The sequence below is a fragment of the Hippocampus guttulatus genome, chromosome 17, assembly GCF_054856545.1.
Source record: "Hippocampus guttulatus isolate MCC_2025c chromosome 17, RoL_Hgut_1.0, whole genome shotgun sequence".
NCBI classification, from domain to species: domain Eukaryota; kingdom Metazoa; phylum Chordata; class Actinopteri; order Syngnathiformes; family Syngnathidae; genus Hippocampus; species Hippocampus guttulatus.
Window position 1 is genome coordinate 2949276 of NC_141277.1, and position 22019 is coordinate 2971294.

At 44.7% G+C, this 22019-nt stretch overlaps 1 protein-coding gene across 1 annotated transcript in view; it reads right to left on the minus strand.

Moving 5' to 3' along the window:
• Window positions 1-22019, minus strand: part of brinp1 (bone morphogenetic protein/retinoic acid inducible neural-specific 1) — an 85708-nt gene that overhangs the window by 15549 nt on the left and 48140 nt on the right. Inside the window, exons 4-5 of the mRNA XM_086135712.1 lie at window positions 20575-20744; window positions 8173-8278 (exon numbers count right to left, since the gene is read on the minus strand). Coding sequence (XP_085991838.1) covers window positions 8173-8278; window positions 20575-20744 — 276 coding nt within the window. The remainder of the gene's footprint in view (window positions 1-8172; window positions 8279-20574; window positions 20745-22019) is intronic.

Below are 22019 nucleotides of genomic sequence, written 5' to 3' on the forward strand. Positions count from 1 at the left end.
TGCTGCGTGAAACCGAAGCGGCTCATCGATTTCCTTTATTAAAACATGCGACCCTTTGCCCGGAGAACTGATAAAAACGGGATCATTTTCAAGATGGATGGCTGCACGCGGTTTGTGCTCAAATACGGCAAAAATCCCTCCCTGCTGTACCTGATGAAATCTTCTCCGACTGACCCGCGGGTCGGTCTTCAATTGGAAGTGGTCAATCAAGGGTACGTTTCCATTCGGGCCGGCACGGCCATCAATCTTCTCCTCCTGGCTCACTCTTGCCAACTGCAGGCTGTCGTTTTGTGTGCAAGTGCGACCTCACTCTTGCGTCCACAATGCGATGTAACTGGAAGGTCATTTTCTTTAATTTTGTTTTGATTTGAGAAAGGACCTGGCAAAATGTGTTTGTCCCACTGTAAATTGAACCTTGATAAGTAGTCAGATTGATGACTTCTTCTTGCCAGGTTTCAATTGAATGCCAGTTTGGTTGCCTAACCCCAAAAAAAATAAAAATTAACCATTTTAGTTAACAGAGGACTCTTTCTACTTGTTCCAACTTTATTAAGATAAAATTACGTTTTTCCCTGAAAATATTTTTTCATGAAATTATTTTTCTAAACTGAACTTCTGAGCTAAAAAAAAAGTTTGTGCACTAGTATGAGGGCGGCCCGGTAGTCCAGTGGTTAGCACGTCGGCTTCACAGTGCAGAGGTACCGGGTTCGATTCCAGCGCCGGCCTCCCTGTGTGGAGTTTGCATGTTCTCCCCGGGCCTGCGTGGGTTTTCTCCGGGTGCTCCGGTTTCCTCCCACATTCCAAAAACATGCATGTCAGGCTGATTGGACGCTCTAAATTGTCCCTAGGTGTGAGTGTGGGCGTGGATGGTTGTTCGTCTCTGTGTGCCCTGCGATTGGCTGGCAACTGGTTCAGGGTGTCCCCCGCCTACTGCCCGGAGATGGCTGGGATAGGCTCCAGCGCCCCCCGCGACCCTGGTTAGGATAAAGCGGTTCGGAAAATGGATGGATGGATGGATGGCACTAGTATGAAAATACTAGTACTATGAAAGTATGAATGGAAGTAAATCACATTGGCAGTATTTATAGTCGGTTTGCTGTGGCGGCGTGATCAGAGCCGTGGAGAACCGCTGCTTCATTCTTGTGACCTATAGCGATACCGCACTAAGTTCTGAAAATAGTTCCCGCATAATAACATGCTCTAATGACCGCCTGCGTTGTCGTTACTGAATGTCGAACAAGCCCGAATATGAAAGAAAAGTTTTCAGCGGCCACATTAAGTTGACACCAATAAAAGTCTCGGGCTTGATTGATCAAAGCCGTGTGAAATGTATTGTGACGAAAAGAAAAAAAAGACACACATGCAGTGCCATCCTTAATTTGGATGATTTATCGGGGGGGGGGGGGGGGGGGAGACACAAGCTGTTGGTATAATATGCCAGCTATTTTAAATCTGTAGAGGGAAGTACGAGGACAGTGTTTAGGCTTTGATAGGCGGCTTCGTTGATGTTGAAGTCCAAGACCATATTGTCGTCTATATCCAAGTGCAAGCAGGAGGCACATCCAGGGAGTGTCATATCCGCATTGTGTTATCAGTGGCTCGCAGCCTAGCCTGCTGACAAAAGACCACGGGGACCACCAGGGTGAGAGAAAAACACATTTCCTTTTGAATATTGCGAAGCTTTGTATATGATGTTCGTCTGAAATGTCTCCGGGGTGGATTAAAAAGTCATTTTCTTCCGCCTGTTTCATTTGCATCTTCAACTTGACCTTGTATACCGCGTGGATGTTCGGTGTTGGCATTGGCGTGTTACATATTATGTGACTTCCACTCAAGCCATTTGGCTCTAATAAACCAATCTCGAGTCTGATAGCGGATATTCATTAAAAAAAAAAACATTTCAGAGTTGTCATCTCTGTTCCTTCAATAAAACACTGAAGGCTAAGCTATGCAGAAAAAGGGAAAAAATGTTGAAAGCCACTGAAACGAATGCAATCCTTTGTTCAGATTCAAGATTTCATGATGATGGCCTACCTTTTCAAAGCACGCACAATCCTTTCACGTCGTTTTACGCACACGTTTTCTATATAATGATATGATGAATGTGTGTTCCGAACAATATGCACAAGAAAAGAAATTGCAGTGTGTGTTTTTCATGTCCGAATACTCAAAGCATAACATTGTGGTCCGGAAAATGAAAATGTCACTTTTGAGGGTCCGTTTATAAAAGCACAGCGTAATGCCAACCTTGATGTTCACATTCCAATTCAGATTATTTATGTGTTGTGTGTTTTTATAATTGTATTATCCAGTCCGCATACTGGTCTCGACAGTAATTCAATAAGGAATTCAACTGGCAGCGTGACCAAAATATGTTCATAATCATCAGAATCACACATGACCACAAACTGTTCTGCCCTCCAGCTCGGTGTAGCAGTCAGGGGTGAAAGGGCTCACTGAAGGGTCACTGAAAGTCTTGTTTATTCGTCTCCCACATTCCAACGTCCCAAGTTCACGGCGTGAGGCCATGACCACAAGATGGCTAACCTTTGAGGCCACCGTTGCTGCTCATGACCCCAAAAAGATTATATTTACTCATAACGTTTGAAAAATAATGACTTCCTGTGCCCCCCCAAAAAATTGAATTCATGGTCACAAGAAAGTTACAACGGTAACGCCCACTATTTGAGGGGAATGAGGACTGAGCCCTGCCATTAATAGGAAAAACCTGTAGGTAATATTTGCCTCTATATGTTATAGCTAGCTAGATTAGATAGATTAGCTATCTAGCTAGCTAGCTAGCTAGCCATCTACCTAGCCACATAGATGGATGGACGGACGGACGGACAGACGGATGGACGGATGGATGGATAAGAAAAGGAAAACGACTGGCAGGATAATGGCTGGCGCTTGGCCCAAGTTTATTTTTGTCCTCCCAAGTAACTGGAAAGAATGTTTATGTTTGTGGACACAAGCCAGATCAAGTACAGTATCTTTATATTTATTTTATAGTTTGTTAGAAAACCTTGGCAACTCTCGGTTCATCTGCCTCCAAGCAACCTCTTCCTCTTCTTACGAGAACAAAGCTTAAGGGCAACTCCTGGTATTTCGCTTTGTTTTGTATCCAATTTCTATACCGCTTATCCTCTTTTTAGCTTTACTCCCGCGGGTTTGTAGGTGAGTTGGAGCTTATCCAATCTGACTTTGGGTGAGAGGTGGCGTCCAGCTCACCCACAACCCAAACGAGGACAACTAAAGAGCTCATTTGTAAAAGCAGACATCTTGAAATGTCTGGTTTCAGCTTCAATATTTATTACATGACATAAATCGACAGGCGCAGGTATGTTTGAGGACGTATGGACAAGTTATGTGTTTGTGATGTAGTAGAGACATATGGGCTTGTGATTGGCTTAAATGGTTATGAGTGTAACCGCATCAAAATTTTTGACAAGTTTCAGTTGCTTTGTTTTGCAGCGTGAGGAAACGACGCTCGAAACGATGCCGTTTCGAGCGTCGTTTCCTATCGGCAGCCTCTTCGTAGGCGTGGCTCGATATGTGTCCAAATGGCGCATTTTGAACTCAAGTGCAATGAAAACTCGTATTATTTCTTATGCCTCCATATTATGCATAAATGAAATTGGGATGCACTGAAAGGTATTGAAGGGTGGTCATGGTGCTGAGAGCAAGCACCGTGTCAATAGTTGTTCTTTGGATACTTTCCTTTCCCTTATGGCTTCAAAAAAGGAAGATGATGCCTTTGAGAGCTTTTCTCGGGGAAAAGCATTAACTATAAAGTCCAGCAACTCATTTTTCCTCAAAGGAAGGTTAAAAAAAAACAAAAAAAACCTGTGAAACCGCTTTAGGGGGTTCAAAAGTTAGTCCAGATGGCCACCGCTTCCACTTGTATCTTTGAATTCTTGCCAAAGAAATAAAGCATCTATCACTTTCAGTTCGATTTATCAACTTATTTTCCAAATTGCACTTAGCGCTGTCCAAGTGAAGGCTTGTAACCTTTCTTTCACCGTGTTCATTATGCACGCGCACACTTTTGGTATTTCTGTCAAAGCCCTTCTGACATACTTGGTGGCAAATGTGGAAATCCATTCCGACGCTTTCTTTCACGGTGTGGCCTCATGCATATTAGACCTGACCGGTGTTGGGCAGGTGACTTGCATAAAAGAATATATTTCATCGTACTACTTCATTGCAATTGAAAGTAATACATTTTGTTGACGCAGCCGATATTAAAACGAGTCCGTCCCACATATGGTTGGTGCGGAAGGGGCAGAAGAAAATTGTCAGTAACCTCTCTGTAAGGTCAGAATAATAAGACAAGAGTAAAATACTGTTCCGAGAGCTTCGATCGGCTCAACAACGTGTCTCGTTCTGGCCAAATCAAAACGATGTCATGTGAGCTGAGGAAATGAAAAGGTTGAAATTTACGTCCCCCCCCCCCCCCCCCGAGAAGACATTGCCGAGGGGTGCACGTGGCGGCTGCCTTTGAGACACACGCAAACAATATATATAGGCGGGATAAAAGAAGACTAATTGCTGCACGAGCACTCAATTAAACGGGCGAATTAAATAAGTGGATGTCATTATTTCCGCGGCGCATACCTTCAAAGTGCTCCGCTGGGAATGGGACTCTCTTTATGAGCTGCGCAAAGTGCCATCGCTTTGAAAACCACGGCCATGCTTGTTGATAAAGCGAAACCATCCACTTCTAATTAAGAAGGCCTAAAGAGGAATTTTGCTCCTTTTCCAAAAAAAAAAAAAAAAAAGCCTTTTCAGGTGAAGGCTCGCAAGCTTTGAGTCTCATCAAATTCAATGAAAAGATTCCAGATCATGAAATTTGTTTTTGCCCGCGGGTCAAAGTCAACAACCACATTCCCAGTGCGGAAAGCATTTGTCAAACGAGATCACAGTAGTCGACAATAAATAATATGGATTGTAAATGTGTGGTACATCCGAGTATTTTTCTTGCTCAGTTCGGCGAAATGCAATTCTGAGGCCTGAGCACCCGTCAATATAAAGGCCCACTTGGTATCGCTGCTTATTATTATCATCCTGACAAAATGAATTGCCATTTTCCAGAGGTGGTCAAAAACCGGACAAATGTAAAATTGAGCTGTCGAACATTATCCCGAACAAAAACGTACTTTGTCACGCTACCTGGAGTTTGGGAAAAAAAAGCAGCCTCAACCCCAAAAGTCTAAAAAAAAACGAATGGATTCAATAAAACAGGAAGTCCAGCATTTTGTTCTGGGCCAGCAATTTTAGGAGGAATCCATAAATTTCAACCAAAATGGCGATGCTAAACAGCCAAGCTTTTTGGCCATGCTGCCTGCTGATGATCATTTTGAGAAATTGCCATGAAAAAAAAAAAATTAAAAAGATGTAAGCTTTCAGCTTTCATGCTGGTTGCATGAAAGAAACAGTTCCATCCATCCATCCATTTTCCGAACCGCTTGATCCTCACTAGGGTCGCGGGGGGTGCTGGAGCCTATCCCAGCCATCTCCGGGCAGTAGGCGGGGGACACCCTGAATCAGTTGCCAGCCAATCGCAGGGCACACAGAGACGAACAACCATCCACGCCCACACTCACACCTAGGGACAATTTAGAGCGTCCAATCAGCCTGCCATGCATGTTTTTGGAATGTGGGAGGAAACCGGAGCACCCGGAGAAAACCCACGCAGGCCCGGGGAGAACATGCAAACTCCACACAGGGAGGCCGGAGCTGGAATCGAACCCGGTACCTCTGCACTGTGAAGCCGACGTGCTAACCACTGGACTACCGGGCCGCATGAAACAGTTCCATGAAATAGGAATTTTTCACATCATGTCGCACAATTTAATTAACTCATGGGCAATTTGATACAAGATTTTACATTTTAATGAATCAATTCCCACTTTAATTATATGTGGAATGAGTTTGATTTATATTTTGGCACAAACCCCTCCAGACGAACACATGCTTAGGTTACACGATGCGCACATTATCTTCTAAATGGGCATGTGGCGGTGTTCAGAATTAAATTGAACATCCAAACCCAAGGCAACAAACATTGCCCCTTTGGAATTACAGATAAAAACGTTCGCCTTGGTTTTATCAAAAACACACTTTCACATGTGTTTTGGGAGATTTCAAGTGCGTTTTTATTTTTTTGCACAAGCGCAGCCAAGCTTGGATCGTTTTTTTTTTTTGTCAGATCAGGCATCCCTCCTCTCACATGACCCTATAGCCCGACTATATGAAGAAAATGGGAGATTGCTGCGACATGTCCGCTACCTCAACAGCCAGTACTTGCCAGAAATCCCTGCAGCTCATCCAATGTTGCTGGCATCCTCTTGGCCTCCTCCCTGAACCTTCTCACATCTTTTCATCCATTCTGGAGGCACATCCACATTGTTGAGCTATCGCTGCTATATTATAGCTATTGCTACACTTCATGCCTTGTAAATTCTTTTGCACACTTGCCCGGGAGGATGAGATCCCTCTAAAGCTCTTTGCGTAACATTGCGAGTGCTATAAAATGCGACGACGGAACTATCAGGAAAAGCAGCTGAACTTTATTTGGGGTCCATTAGTTAGAGGCACTTTAAATGGTGGCAGGTGTGCGCCGAATCCTATTTTACATTTGATTGGTCGCATCCTAAACACGGTCACATCCCCACACGCTCATCTGTTGTTTATTTTTAGTCACCCTCCCCCTCTTTTGTTTTCAACTGCGTTTTGCAGTCTGTCAGTCACAAAAATGGCGGGAAATTTTTTGAAATGATTTCTACTGGTCTCATTTCTGATACCGCAAAAACCTGGCACTTGAACAGGGCTGTGTAGACTTTTCCATCATCCATGGTAGCTGTTGATTGAATTCACTATGGGCACTTGGAATTGCCCTCAGAGTTGTATCAGTAGAATTGTACACATCCTGGAGTGGCATATTTGATTCATACGGTATTTATATATCGCGTTCGGCCCCCAACATTGCATCGACTGTACATTGCCGTGGAATGAGGTTCATTTTTCCGCTTGTATCGGGATTTTTGAGAACGGCCTTTCAGATTCCGAGGATTTCCCCCGCTTCTTTTGTTTTCTTCTCTTCGCAACGCCCCTGACGCAAATATCCAAACGGTGGCGCGTGAACTGTCACTTGAACTGTGGAGTGCAATTGAAATACACGACCGTCAAGTCCGTCATCAACAGCCGGGTAGAGAACGCAGACAAAGAACAAGGCGGGCACTTGAGAAGCAAAGCTTTGGATGCCATTGAGCAAGAGGCAACTTCCCTTCCTTTCCATCTTTCCGATGACAAAAGCACTCAACTCTCTGATCATTTTTTTATTATTATTATTTTTTTAAGAGGACAAATAACAATCTCTCCATTCCAAGGAGAAAGGACGATGGCGGGTGTCAAAGCGAAGAAAACGCGGCTTTTTTGAGAATCTCCGGCTGCTCGTAATCATCTGGGTAAACTCGGCTAAATCAAAAGAAGCAATCACTCTGTTCACATACTTGACCGCGGATTACACGGCGCTCCGTCGTTGACTTCAATTGTATTTGGCGGCCCCCGTAATTACTGGCAATATCGCTTCAGAGCCTCAAAGACAAAAACCGCTGGAGCGTTAAACTTAGTTATTTCAATTCGGTGTTGAAAGAAACGCCGCGATTGTCGCCTGACCGTGCGGCATGGTCCTGAAATTGCTAACTCTTTTTTTTTTTTTTTTTTTTTTTACATATTGAATACCCAAGATAAATCTTTCATTCTATGGAGACACCACCATTTATATTCAAAACTCTCTTTCACTTAATTCTTGTTCTGCTAGCTCCAGAAAAAACTATTGGAATATTCCACAGATCTCAACAATAAACTGTTGCAGGGATTTCTGGCATAGACAATTCGATACTGTACGCACCCCACCGGCCCCTTCCCCAAAATAAATAAATAAACTGCAATGTAGCAGGGAGGCTCGAGCTAAATCACAATATAGAGCGAGGGGGGCGGGGCAGATACGGTCATACCTCCAAGTTGCCCCTGGGTAAGGTTTACGCCCAATGCGTCACCGTGTTCCATTTTGAAAAGACAAAATGGAGTCTGCCCAAGGCGTCACACAATGTCTCATGCCCCCCCCCCCCAGATGGTTAATACGGACGCGTCGGCTTTTTTGTTTACCTTGCAGATGAAGCTTGCTCTCGGGGCTCTGCAGCAGGACGGAGCTGACCGAGTCCAGATTGTCGTAGCTGCTGCATCCCAACGGGCCCGTGCGCGTCTCCGTCACCTGCCGCCACACAATCAAGATTGAAAAGCGCTTTGTATTGATGCGTAACCGTTTTAGTCCAAGTCCTTTCATGCAAAGTGTTGATGTCAGAACGGTTGGAGGAGATCGCAGTTTCGTCTAGTGGCTGACCGAGCGCAAGTGAAAAATCATCCAAAAAATTGAAACTCGAATAATCACGAGCGTGAGATGGACTGCCCCTTTAAAACAGGCTCATTTCAGCACTACGAGAAATAGGCTGCGCAATTCTCCCGCGAGGTGTTTCGACAGTGAGCTCCATCTTCCCTGATTTGTTTGGCACAGTGGCTAGGAGTCGAACCCGCGCTGTCGCCATGAAAGGCAGCAGCGCGCGCTTCGGCGCATCCAGTGTCCTTTAAAACATTTACTCGACGGCAAATAAAAATGTTTTATCGCGATGCCGTCTTGGAACAAATATACTGGCTAATGAAAGGGAGATTTGGTTTTGAAAGTGTCATTGTCGACGAGAGATTTTTTGGGGGTAGTGACAGATTTGTTTGCGTTGACTGGCTTCCCACGTGCAAGAAAATCTCCGGGACGACTGAGAATGACGGCCGTCGTTAAATCTTAAAGCCTACATTGAAGCGTCGTTCCAAATAGATCGCAGAAAGACAAACGCGTTGCGTGACATTAAACTGCTGGCGACGCGCTCGAACTCGCCACTAAGAATGGGCTAAAAACACTTTTATGGTGGGCCCCAACGGACATTTTTCTCGAATAAAAAGCCCACGCCAGTGCCGGACCGACAACGTATCGCAACGGCTCCCAAAGCCAGACGCTGAACTGCCATCGAGTGGAAATAATGGAGCTCTTTCCGATGTGAAGTGGCTGTTTTTGATGTACGACTTTCAACTTTTGGCAGCGGGGGCAGCCGGTCCTTCAAAAAATACGAAAGGGGAAATGGAGCGAATGGCTCCTGCCTATTGAGAAGTCCCAAATAGCACCTTTGAAAGGTTGGAAAGGAAATAAATATATGTCATCCAAGGGGTAAAATGCATTGCAACGAGTGGGGAGTCCTGCCTCACGACTTTGCCAAGCATTTCAGATGTACAAATGTGAATATATCCAAAAATATCATATTTACAAGACACCAGCAATGGGAAAGTGGATAAGAGTCTCGAGACATCAATGCACGAGTGTCATTTGCATTTTTCTTTGGCTTTTATCTCAGAAGCCTTCTAGTGATGGCAAAGAGGATTCAAGTCATGATAACCATAGAACATGAAATGCAACGCCTTCATAATTGGCCTCGTCTCTGTCCCGTCCGCTACAATATGGCAAGAAAAAAAAAAGACGGCAAGTCAAAAACAATAACAATGCACGACATCAAGTCAGCGATGAGTTCTGCGTTGAATCTCGAAAAACCGCGCGGAATTAACCCCTCCCACAATGTTGGCTCTACAGCCGTACTTTTAAACCTTGAGCTTAGTTTTGGTGACAATCAAGGTTTTCTTTTTTTTCTTTTTAAATAAAATGCCATGAGCAAAAGTTTGAAAAGAGTTGATCACGATGGGCTTTCTTCCTATTTTTCATGCCGATAGTGCACCAGATGGTGTGCTGACATGCGAGAAATTAGACAGATGTATTTCTTCGCCGACGAATCAGGTCATTAAGGGGAGAAAATGCCACAAAAAAAAAAAAAACAGTGATTGGGATGAGCATAAATAAAGACTGCATCCCGGCGTCCGACCGTCGTAAGACGCGGCGTTGTAAAAGGAGAGCGTTGTTATATTTAATTACTTTTACTGGTACGGGAATGTCTGAACACATTGCAGTAAACGGCTCATCTCGCCGAGCTCCATTGGCAGCCAAACACATCGCGGAAATTGAACACCTGTCTATTGTTGCTTTGTGCCATCAAACATCCTCAACTACCCGCCTTGCTGGGGATTTTTATCATCAGTCAGTCTGACCCTTGAGAAAATCCTCGCGTACCAAAACAGAAAGGGATGAATTGAAACCTATTAAGTCAATCAAACATTTTAAAAAAAAAATTTTTTCCGCATTTCTTGTGTCCCGCAAAAAGTAATGTCGCATGGCGATGCGTGTATTTATTCGCCCCTCGTCGCCCGCTTCCACCAGTAGACTGAGACATGTTTACATTCCTTGTCACGCGCACACACAGAAACACACACACACATGCAGCGCTAATAGATGTGCATAAACATGAGCACGGTCATACACAGCTTTATGGATTAAAGTGCGGCCTTGATAATCTGCGCAACTTTTAGGAGAGCTCCAGTCTGCGCCGCCTCACTTCCTCTCTTGAGCACACAGCAGCAGATTATGAAAATGTGGAGTCGAACGTAATAAAAAAAAATAAAATACAAGGAGCAATCAAACAACTGAAGTGGGCCTTAGGGGGGACAGCGGAGGATTTGGATTATTAAGCGGAACACAACAGCGGAATCCCACTGGGCCATCACCCCCCCCCCCCCCACACACACACAAACACACACCATGCCCCCCCACCTCCCCCGGCTATCTCAAAGCCCGCCGTTAGACGGAAAGCAGAGTTCTGGAACAGCCTGGATAATTGTCATCTGTCATCGTGAAAATGATCTTCACGCTGTAAATAAAACGATGCACAGGAGATCTAAAGTTTCCTCCGCAGTGAAGTGGCAAGATAAATAGCGCGTGTCGTATCCCCAACTTGACAAATAACGATGAATGCTAAATTCATTCCAGCACGGTGCAAAAGTCTCAAGCCAAGATGTGCTATTTTTTTTTTTTTGTTAGCTGTTCTATAATGACCCTGTCAAAGTAGAACGTTAGTTCATCGCTACCTACGACACTTGTTTGTATCACACCACCACCTCCGGATACAAAATGGCATTACTGCGGTTGCCTCTGACATATTTGTCTTTGTCGCGCCATTGCTTCACGCCGCGACGTTGCATTACTGCGACCGTCCTCTTCCGCGCGATATATGTCTCGCTCGCACATATCCCTTCATGAAATTGCGCAACGACCGCATACGTTTTCTGTTCACGGCGATTCGTGTTAGTCACACCGTCGCTTCACGGTACGGCACCGCACGACCTCAATCGTCACAAGACGACAACACCACGCTTTCATCTTGAGTACGATATTTATTTGTGAGCTTTTTCTCCTCTGCACGGAAAAATTCTCCATCACGCAATACTGCGATACGGATGTTTATGATCTTATTATGCTGCTTTTAAAAATGGAGCTTCGATGGCCATTGTGTCAGCGGCTACTGAAAGGCACGGCGCCATATCAAACTGGAAGTGTATCCGCAAATGTGTACAAAGGCGGATTTGTTCAGAAAAGAACGTTTTTAATTTTCTGATTGACCACATATAAAATATCCTGCAATAAGAAAGCAAATTGGTGTCACTATTTGATTAGAGTTGACCTATTTTGACCCCTTCTAATGAGGACACAACATGCACTGTATCTACAAACTGATGTCAACGCTTTTCAAAAATTGTTTTTTTTTTACTCTCCCCGCACACACTGGCCTATTCACTCATTCGCTCGACCTTTCCTGCGTGCATACTTTTAATTAGACACCAATTAAAAATCTCATTAGGGCTTCAGCAGCTTGACAGCAAATCGTGAATCGGTAATAGTTTCGGGAGGTAAACTCCGAGCTCACGTCAGATCGCAACAAGGCGGAGATTCTCGGGTACTCTCTGCGGCGACACGACGTTGTTTTGACAACCCAACGCCCCGCCGCGCGGAGTCATGGAGCGGCACGCCGCGTTTATTTAAGGGCATGACACGTGGGTGTTATTTATTTATTCATTTATTTATTTGATTTATTATTAAGTGTTGAAAATGGCTTGCTCTCGATGATGATGTCAAAATGGCTGAACAAACATGCACTTTTGGGGGGTCTCCTGAAAAGTGATTTTGAAGGTGGAGGGTTTCCGCCCAACGCCGGCGACGTATCGGTTCGTACGTACAGTCGATACTGACACATTCTGGATTGGATTGGATCCAACTTTATTGTCAAATGTCAAAAAAACAGATGAAATTCTGTTCACTCAAGACAAGACGTGGGCGCTGTGGTCACATGAAACCAAAGTTGAGCTATTAGCCATTGACTCGCACCATCTTGCTTGGAGGGTGACAATATGCGAGCGCGACCCAAAGAACTCCAACCCCGCGGTCAAGCGTGCAGGTGGACTCATTATTTCAGGATGGCACGGGGTGACTTCAGCGCATTGAGGTGGCGAAAAGGCGCCATGCACTGTGAAAATCCTCGACTGACAGATGTTTTCCAACAGCACCGTTTTGTCCAAAAAGATCTACTGCCTGGCCACCAAAAGAGTGGTTCAAGAAGAAGCATAAGCATGACGTCAAGGAGTGGCCAGTTTAGAAAGTCAGAGACTGGGAATTGCTTCATCAGCAGGGAAGGACGTAATTGCCCCCCACCCCCTCTGCATGTCGGGCTCCTTGTTGGAATGGCTTCTCCGTTGTGCTCGTGAAGCTTCTCATATTTAAAATCTCAGCCTAAAATCATCAAGAATAAAATGCCATCGGTCCGGTGGGACTTCTGTGGAAGCTTGGAGAGTGTCATTTCACACTGCCTCTGCCGAGGCCTCCTAATCTTCCCATCACTTGCCATTCTCTCCTAATGACTTGCTATTTTTGCCCAACGTAGAAATGAAGAGATGTGCTCCTAGCTAATTTTATATCTATCGATCTATTTATCTGTACATACATACATTATATATATATATATATATATATATATATATATATAGGGCGGCCCGGTAGTCCAGTGGTTAGCACGTCGGCTTCACAGTGCAGAGGTACCGGGTTCGATTCCAGCTCCGGCCTCCCTGTGTGGAGTTTGCATGTTCTCCCCGGGCCTGCGTGGGTTTTCTCCGGGTACTCCGGTTTCCTCCCACATTCCAAAAACATGCATGGCAGGCTGATTGGACGCTCTAAATCGTCCCTAGGTGTGAGTGTGGGCGTGGATGGTTGTTCGTCTCTGTGTGCCCTGCGATTGGCTGGCAACTGATTCAGGGTGTCCCCCGCCTACTGCCCGAAGACGGCTGGGATAGGCTCCAGCACCCCCCGCGACCCTAGTGAGGATCAAGCGGTTCGGAAAATGGATGGATGGATGGATATATATAGGGAGGCCCGGTAGTCCAGTGGTTAGCACGTCGGCTTCACAGTGCAGAGGTACCGGGTTCGATTCCAGCTCCGGCCTCCCTGTGTGGAGTTTGCATGTTCTCCCCGGGCCTGCGTGGGTTTTCTCCGGGTGCTCCGGTTTCCTCCCACATTCCAAAAACATGCATGGCAGGCTGATTGGTCGCTCTAAATTGTCCCTAGGTGTGGGTGTGGGCGTGGATGGTTGTTCGTCTCTGTGTGTGCCCTGCGATTGGCTGGCAACTGATTCAGGGTGTCCCCCGCCTACTGCCCGGAGGTGGCTGGGATGGGCTCCAGCACCCCCCGCGACCCTAGTGAGGATCAAGCGGTTCGGAAAATGGATGGATGGATATATATATATATATATATATATATATATATATATGTATGTGTGAAAACTTTTTACATGTACAGTATATCCATTCTTTCTCCCTACCTACTGTATCATTTCCCATTTTCTACACTTTTTTTTTTTTTGGGCTAATTGCGTAAAAGCAGCTGTTGCAGGCACACGCACACGCTCACGTTGTTGCTGCTCTCCACCACCCACACAGCAGGAGCATTAGGGGGAGGAAAAAAAATAAATGCAAATTGAGCAGTGGTGTAAATCAATCCGCGGCGGCTGCGTGCATAGGTGACCTTGTGAGCGGTGCAGTCAAAAGCGCTCTCCTGGCAGCCGTGCGCAAATCTCCCGCCCGAATGCATTAACGACACGCATTCGGAGGGTTCTTCCAACGAGTCCTCTTGGCCGTGATAACGTGCGGGTGAGCGGGAGCCGACATATTATTCCTGATGCACTTCCGGCGCAGGAAGGCACTTCGAAATGCAAAAAGTGCTATTTGCTTTTCATTAAAATACTCGGCTGGGTGTCTTATTGTTGTCGCTAAATGATGGTCCCTCGCGACTGGAGTCCGGGGCGGCGCAGCCACCCACACGCAAACAACCTGACGTCATTTATTCCTATCGGTGAGAAATGATATTGCTCACAGTGGGAAGGGGCTTTTGATTTCTTTCACGGTCGCACAGGTAAAGCATATTTTTTCTCATCTTCTATCGATGATGTCACTCTCTGGGGAAACGTTTACTCTTCCGTGCTCTATAGTACTATTTCAATAAACCAGAAAAAAAAGAAGAAATGTTTGCTTCAATTTATTGCGAATATCGTCGCTGTCCTGTGAAAAACACCTCTGTCCATTTTTGTCATTTTTAAATACACACTGAAACGCGGACACTCTGTTAACGTCAAAATTTAAAGTGACAATATGTTGACTGCTTCGTTACGTTGATGGCAGCTTTACATTCACGTAAGATTAAAGCGCAAACCGTTTCCACCTTAACGTCACTCAAGTGACTTTCTTCATTTTCAGATTGGCTTCGGGCATACAATTGCATTTTTATACAACTAGAGACGGATGTGCTGTCATCCTAATATCGTGACCCGTTCATTTACTCATCTGCACATCGTATCAGCTGTCCTTTTTAAATTCCGCTTTCAGCTTTATAAATACCACATCTGCTGTGCAGGGTTGTTTTTCCTTTGTTTGGCTGGTTTTTTTAGACTTGATTTTTGTTGTTGCTGCTGGTCCCTATTTATTTTGAGAGTAGGCAATTTCTTTTTCTCACCCCACCAATGGGGTAATCTTTTGTTTTGTCTTGTAGGACATACAGCGGAGGAGCAGTGAATGTTTGTTTAAAGTGATGCGCTTTCTGGAAACTGCGGTAAATAACGCAGCACCTGCAGGCAGCGAGGAGACGTATGCGTCTTGGATTTTGATTAACGTTCGCTTGACGCTTAAAACCTCCGCGGATAGGCACAGCCAGCGATGCTTGATGTATCCTCTCTATCACTTTGCACTTTTACTGGCAAGCAATTGGATAAGGTTGACACACACACACACTAAGGCCGTAAGATTTGAGATTTGCCACAAGAGGGTTTCACTTCATAAACGCTTCTCACATTTTCACTCAACTTTGTAATATCTTGTAATGACTTTGGCGGTATTCAAACAATTGTGGCAAGCGCAGCACAGCCGCAATAACAATCCAAAAGTATTGCTTATATTTTCTCCCCCCCCCCCCCCCCCCACAGAAAGAGCTTAATGAGAAAGCACCTGCACAGATGTCTGCTAATAAGCGACTGATTGTTATGCCCCGCAGGCTGTCCTCATGCTTTGTCATGCCGCGTCATAACGTTGCTTCATCCACAATTTTATGATTGAAAGATTCTTCAAGAGAACACACGGGGGGGTTAGGGGGGGACACAACAATTTGATTACATTTTCCACCGATTGATCATGGGGAAAATCAACAATAAATTAATCAACTGATTGATATTTTGGAGCGACAGCCAATCAATTGAGCGGAATGATTCTACCCATGGATGAGGTCGCTCATCGTCCCACATCGCCTGCTGATTTTTTTTCCTTTCTTTTAAGTATCTTAATTAATGATTAAAATGCAATCCAGATTCTCGAAATATCTTGATGTATCTCCCAGGAGCAATGGGACATACATCCTCCTTTTTTGTCAGATGGCCATTGCAGTACCAAGACTGACCCATGAGAGGCAGCATGGTGCCAGAGGGCATCCAGTCTTCCAGAGAAAAACAAAGAAAAAAAACATGAGTGCAAGGCGCATTCCTAGTGACTTTGAGACTATTTTCTTGTATTGTGGAAATGAAAGTACATGTACAGTATATATTCATGTATTTTCAGAAATGAATGATACATTTTCTTATTCTTTTAACTGTTGTTTGTCAGACTTTAACAACTCCCAATGCTCTTTTTTGACAACACATTCCAATAACTATTTTTATGTTCTTCACACCTCAAATGAAGGGTTAATTAAGAGCATGTCTGCTGGTCAATGTGAATTACTGTCAATTTGCTGTGACTGATTCAAGAGGTGGGAAATTTACAATTAATTCCATACAATTGACTGAATTCTTACTGAGCAGTTCATGGCTTACTATGGCCCGCCCTACATCTAGTAGCAGTGGTGTGATTTTTTGTAACAGTAAAAAAAAAAAAGTTACACACATTTGTCATCCGACAGCAACAATACATTCCATCTTTTACTTCCTGATAAATTTGGTAAATACGCTACGCTTGGGTTCTGAGATGAAGCACCGATCCATCATCAGACTCGCTTGTGCATTCTTAGGCTGCCAGCCAACAAGAAAGCTGGCGGCAAACCATCAGTGACCATCTTGCTGAAGGGGGATTGTGCAGTCACCAGCTTGTGTCCGACCATCGGCGGCAATGTGCATTCACTTCCAAATGAGAGCATCTGCTGTCTTCGACATCAGATGGTAAGAGTTGATGAATTTACATCAGCTTCTGTGTTCCGTTCAATTTATAGCACGACAAACTCAGAGTACAAAAAAAAAACTATTTGTACTTCTGTTCAGGAGGTGGACCTAGAATCCTGTCAGAACAAAGCATTTTAATGATGATTTAATCATTGGTCATAAAATATTATGTTCTTATGCTAAGGGTGTTAACACTTGGTTCGTTCAAACAAAATATTAGCTCTTGTCTTGATGATGTTCGCTCATCTGGTGAAAAAAAACTGCATATAAGAACTCACTCAGAAGCGCCCCATGGAAAGTATGAAAATAAAATTGCCCTCGACATTAATCTCACCAATGAACACAAAATTGGGTAGACTAGGTAGTCCATTATAAAAGGATACCTCAAAATCACCCAAGGACTTCTGCACAAATGGGGATTGACCAAAATAAAGCATATAGCTTTGCTTTGCCATCACGCGCCGTCCCAGCGGAAGAAAATCGACTCGCTTCAACCGGCTTCCGCGTCGACAGGAAACGTCTCCAACATTTTGGCCGTATTGACACATGCTTTTCATCCTGATTGTAAGTTTGCGCTGCAAAGCAGCTCCACAGCCACACTGAATCAATATTGGAGGAGCAAAGCCCTTGTTCCCTGTGTTTATAGATCCGCGGGCTGGACTTTGCTTCCCCTGCACATTTCGCATCACTTTCGCTCTTGTCTGCGACCTGAGCGGAAAACAGCTATTCCTGTCACCGTTATTCACCGTTGAGTGGTTTTATAAGGCACATAAACTGAGATTAAATTTGGGTTATGTTATGTCTGCAATAATATAGTTGGCTATGCGTGTTTTATATTCATGCAATGCTCGCACACCGTGATCTGATGCAAAGTGCATTTGTCTCCTTTCTTGAGGGTTGGTGGAGGGGGGGGGGGGGGTTATAAGTTATCTATGGTTCATAGGCCCATTTACTTGACTATAAATCACATGAGATTTGATTATATTGGTCAATGTGTAATAAGGCAACCGTTAATACATTTTTTAAACGTCCAGTTTTTTGTTTTTTTTTTGGGGGGGGGAGGCAAAATTTGCAAAAGGCTCCGTTGCAGTCGTATCATACCCAAATCAATTTAGAATTCATAAATTATTCGCATCCTCCCACACAACGCCGGTCAAGATCATAAAAAACGAGCCATTTTCAAGTCTGCCTTGAAACGAGGCTTCACAGTGCATCCTCAGCATTTGTCTCTCGCCAATTTAAAAGGAATCTCCTGTAAAATCGAACTGAGCGGTGAATTCTGCCAACCAGTCTAAATGTGTCTTCCTGGCACTCTCTCAAGAGTGAAAGTAGAAGACAAAACACAACCATAAGGAGCCGCTGTGTTCGGCACACAGCCGTGTTTTGTCTATCTGCACAGAAAATCGGCATCGCTGCTACATTAGCCTGCTAGGGCAGGAAGAGCTATTCCAGCAGGAGCTACAAATGAGTCATTATGTCGCGGCAGATGTGATGATATCTGGGGGTCTTGATGTGCCGTCTCGTAAATCGTAGCTCTACGACCTCGAGCGGTTGTTCCTCAAAAAAAAGAAAAAAATCCGACGAGTCTCACCTCGTGACATACGCTGCATGTCTGTCACGCAGACAAGCGCACCGTCCACTCCGCGTCTTGTCTAAGAGCCATCCCGGCCTTCCCTCGACACCGCTCCCAGTCTTGCCTTCCCTCAGAAACTGACTCAGCATTCGCTGTCAGGTTTGCTTCATTTGGCCACGCTCGACTCGTCGCTACCTGCACTCTCATCTGCCACGGCGCCTTAATCCTCTTGTCAATCACCGGCCCCCGAAAAAAGATAAGGACGTGAATGAAAGGGCTGGGATGAGGCGTTGAGGAGGAAGGTTACAGTGCGGTGACGCACTAAACGACTGATGGCATAACAAAGCCAAGCAGTCGCAAGAAAAAACGAGAAATTTCAACTCTTTGTCGTGAACGCAGTCTGAAGTGCACGTCGAGTTTTTTTTTTTTTCAAGCACGCTAGCAAGCTTTTCCGAATGGGTACAACTGCGGCGGTTGAGGCGTGCCAAGGGCAAAACGTGTACTGCGAATGTACAGAACATTCACCGATAGGAAGCTCAGCGAGGGCGTGAAGAAAAAAAAAAATCCCCGGAAACCAATTTTATGAGTGTCGCACGACTCAACTCGAAAATTCTACGGACTTAGCAGGTTGCACGAAAAAGTGTCAAGGAACCATGCCACCAAATCTCAGAGCAGTTAATTGTGGGCGGAGCATGCCGCCACGGCCGTGAAAACGCCTGTGCGAAGGTCTTCATCGCTGTTTGTAACTTTCGCTAGCCTCGAGGGACTCAAATAAGTCCCCCCCCCCCAAAAAAAAACAAAGTTAACTGTCATTTCACATACCTTTTAGGAATTTTGGAGCCAACCCCCGTGCGTTTAACGGTTCATATCCATGCTCCAAATGACTTGTTTCGCTGATCACTTTGGTGCGGACAAAAAAAATCTTGGCATTCGAATCACCTTCTGTGATAAATAAAGTTCGAACCAAACTAAAACGCATTAAAAATTGAACACATGGATGAAGTATGAAGCCTGCTATTGCCGAGCTCATTGAAATGAGATAACCACGCTGTTCGAAACAAAATATGCTGTCGAAGCTGAAAGAGACCATCCAGCCTCCCGAAAGGTTCGCATGCCGGCTTTGATAATTCCTGTGAGCTCTTGTCATTTTGACCATATTGCTCAGGGATGAGTGATTTCAAGCCGATGTTCACTTATTGTTTTTTTTTGTTCTCCAGCATGCCATTTGACCCAGCGTTGGTGATTCAAACATTGCAAGAGATTTACATTCGCAGAGGGCGATTACAAGTAGCAAGAAGTTCGACATTTCATTTTCTCTGCGGTTGTTCAGTCTATTTCGAGTTTCATTCCATCGAAGAATTACGTGACTGCGGGACTCTGCAAAGCCAAATAAGTCAAAGTAATTTGGAGCGCCAGGGCTTGAAATAAACGGCTTGCTGTACGGCGCTGGCATGGGCCGTGTAATTCCATCGAGCGATGATTGCATTCACTTTAAAAATACAGAGGAAAAAAAATGCAAAGTTTCTCTCTACCTCAACTAAATTACTGTGAAACTAATTCATACCTTGGGACACATTTTGAATCAAGGTGAATTTGTATGTGGTGAATTATGTGAAAATGAGAAAAATTCACATTGGCTTTGGCCAACTTGATGATTGTTTGTGGTCAAAGAAGCACCGAAAGCCACCCTTACGGAATAATTTATCATACCGCGATGACACAAGGAACTTTAATACTAATGGTATTGCTTTTCAAAATATAAAAAATAAATAACCAAAGTACGTGCCGGCAAGGTCATTGAAGAGAGGCGGCCTGTTGTTCTGGGGCCCCGGGCAGTATTATTTATTCAACATATAGCTGCATGCATTGCATGACAGTCATTTCCTCACAGTAGCCCGCTACCTGGAAAAGGTGCATTACGTATGTGTGGCATGATAGGGTTGATGCTGGGGGCAATAAGTTACAGCGTGTTATTTGTTCCCTCCTGCCTCCAGATTTGAGGAATCGTGCAATAACATGTAGTGTATTTTCCGCTCTGGAAATGCCAGTATACCATCCCTGCTAAGCTACTTTTTGAACAGGCTCGCAGGTTACTCAGGTGATCCCTGGGGCTCACAAGCACCCGCGGGCACCATGTTGGTGACGCCGACTCCAGTTATGATTATTAGCTGGTTAATAAGGGTACTGATGAGCATTTGGGCATCAAGCTACTATTTTAGCCAACAAATTGTAAACAGCATTCCGTATTTTTTTTATGAATGAGCAACCAACCTTGATGGCATTGGTGGAGATTTGGATCTCGTGCAGCTTCCTCATTGTGCCGTCGCGGTCGATGAAGTAGGAGGAGGCCAGCTGGTGGAGGGCTTCCACATTCTGAGTGGCGTTGGCCAGCTTCCTGTCCAGCTTGTTTTTGGACAGGTACATTGTGAGCGCCTCCTCCCCTGTCAGGGAATATATAACGTTAGTTATAAGCAAGCGTGTGGATTTTTACATGGCATGGCTCAGGCGGCACAAATGAGTTTTTTTGTACGGTATCCCGGGGCGGACCTGGGTATCACGATCCGGCCGAGCGCATAAAGATGAGGCTACTTTAAATCGAGCCTTAGTTTCTGATCGATGTGATTTACCATTTGTACTTTTTTATGCTTTTAAGAAACATAAGAAAACATAAGAACACCTTTATTAGTCTCGCAATGGAGAAATTCCCAATTCACAGCAGCAAAGTTATGAAAGGAAGAAGTAGAACAACAAAATATAGGAGCTGCTGGAAAGGCAGCCACTCTCGATAGATTTTCATTGTATTATATATTACATTTTCAGTCAATGTTTCGACCTTGGTCACTGACTCTCATCAACTTCAGGGCGGGAGGAAATGTGATTTCCACAGCTGATGAACGAGTCAATGGAAAAAAACACTCTGTCATCTCTGTGAGAGTCATTCCACTCATGCTTATCTATGAAAGACAAAAAAAAAAAAAAAAAAACGAAACTACAGGCAACATTTAGCTGGAGAAACCAGATGCCCCATTTTTCCAGGAACAAACTCCACGTGTTTGCTGCTTTATCCCCAGTTGGCATCTACACAATTGCCAGAAAGGGCCCAGCTTTACTCTGTTCAGATGGAATTACTTCTGTGAAAGGAGCAGCGTCCATACAGGGAAGGACGTCTATGCACGCGCGAGAACAATGCTAGCACAGAAATAGCAAGTCAACTGAATGCATCACCGATGTACTAATCACATGAAAAGAACTGGGCACAAGGAGCGTGTACTGCCTGACTTGCTCGTTAGACCGATACATTGTGTGCACCGTGTACAATGTACCCACATTACTGCCGCGCCACAAGCTGCTATTTATGCTGGGACCACATGGGACGGGGGCAGGGGGGGCATTCAGCACATTCTTCTGGGCAAGTTTCTTCTTTACGAGTCCAAGGTTAGATGCGTCTCGCCGCCATTATGATAAAAAGATTTTATCCCATGTAAACGTGACCAATTTGTCATCCCGTTGAAAAAAGAAAGAAAAGCGCACACAGTGAAAAGACGTCAGGGCGCGAGTGGCCTTGTTCTTCTCGCCTATTGGTGATCTGCCTGTTTTGCAGCCTATCAAATGCACCTAATGAGCGGCATCCTTGTCAAACTTAAACTTCCACTAATACTTTGCATTTACTGAGATAAAAGACTTTCCGCTAACGGGAGGGGGGTTTCAAACAGCTG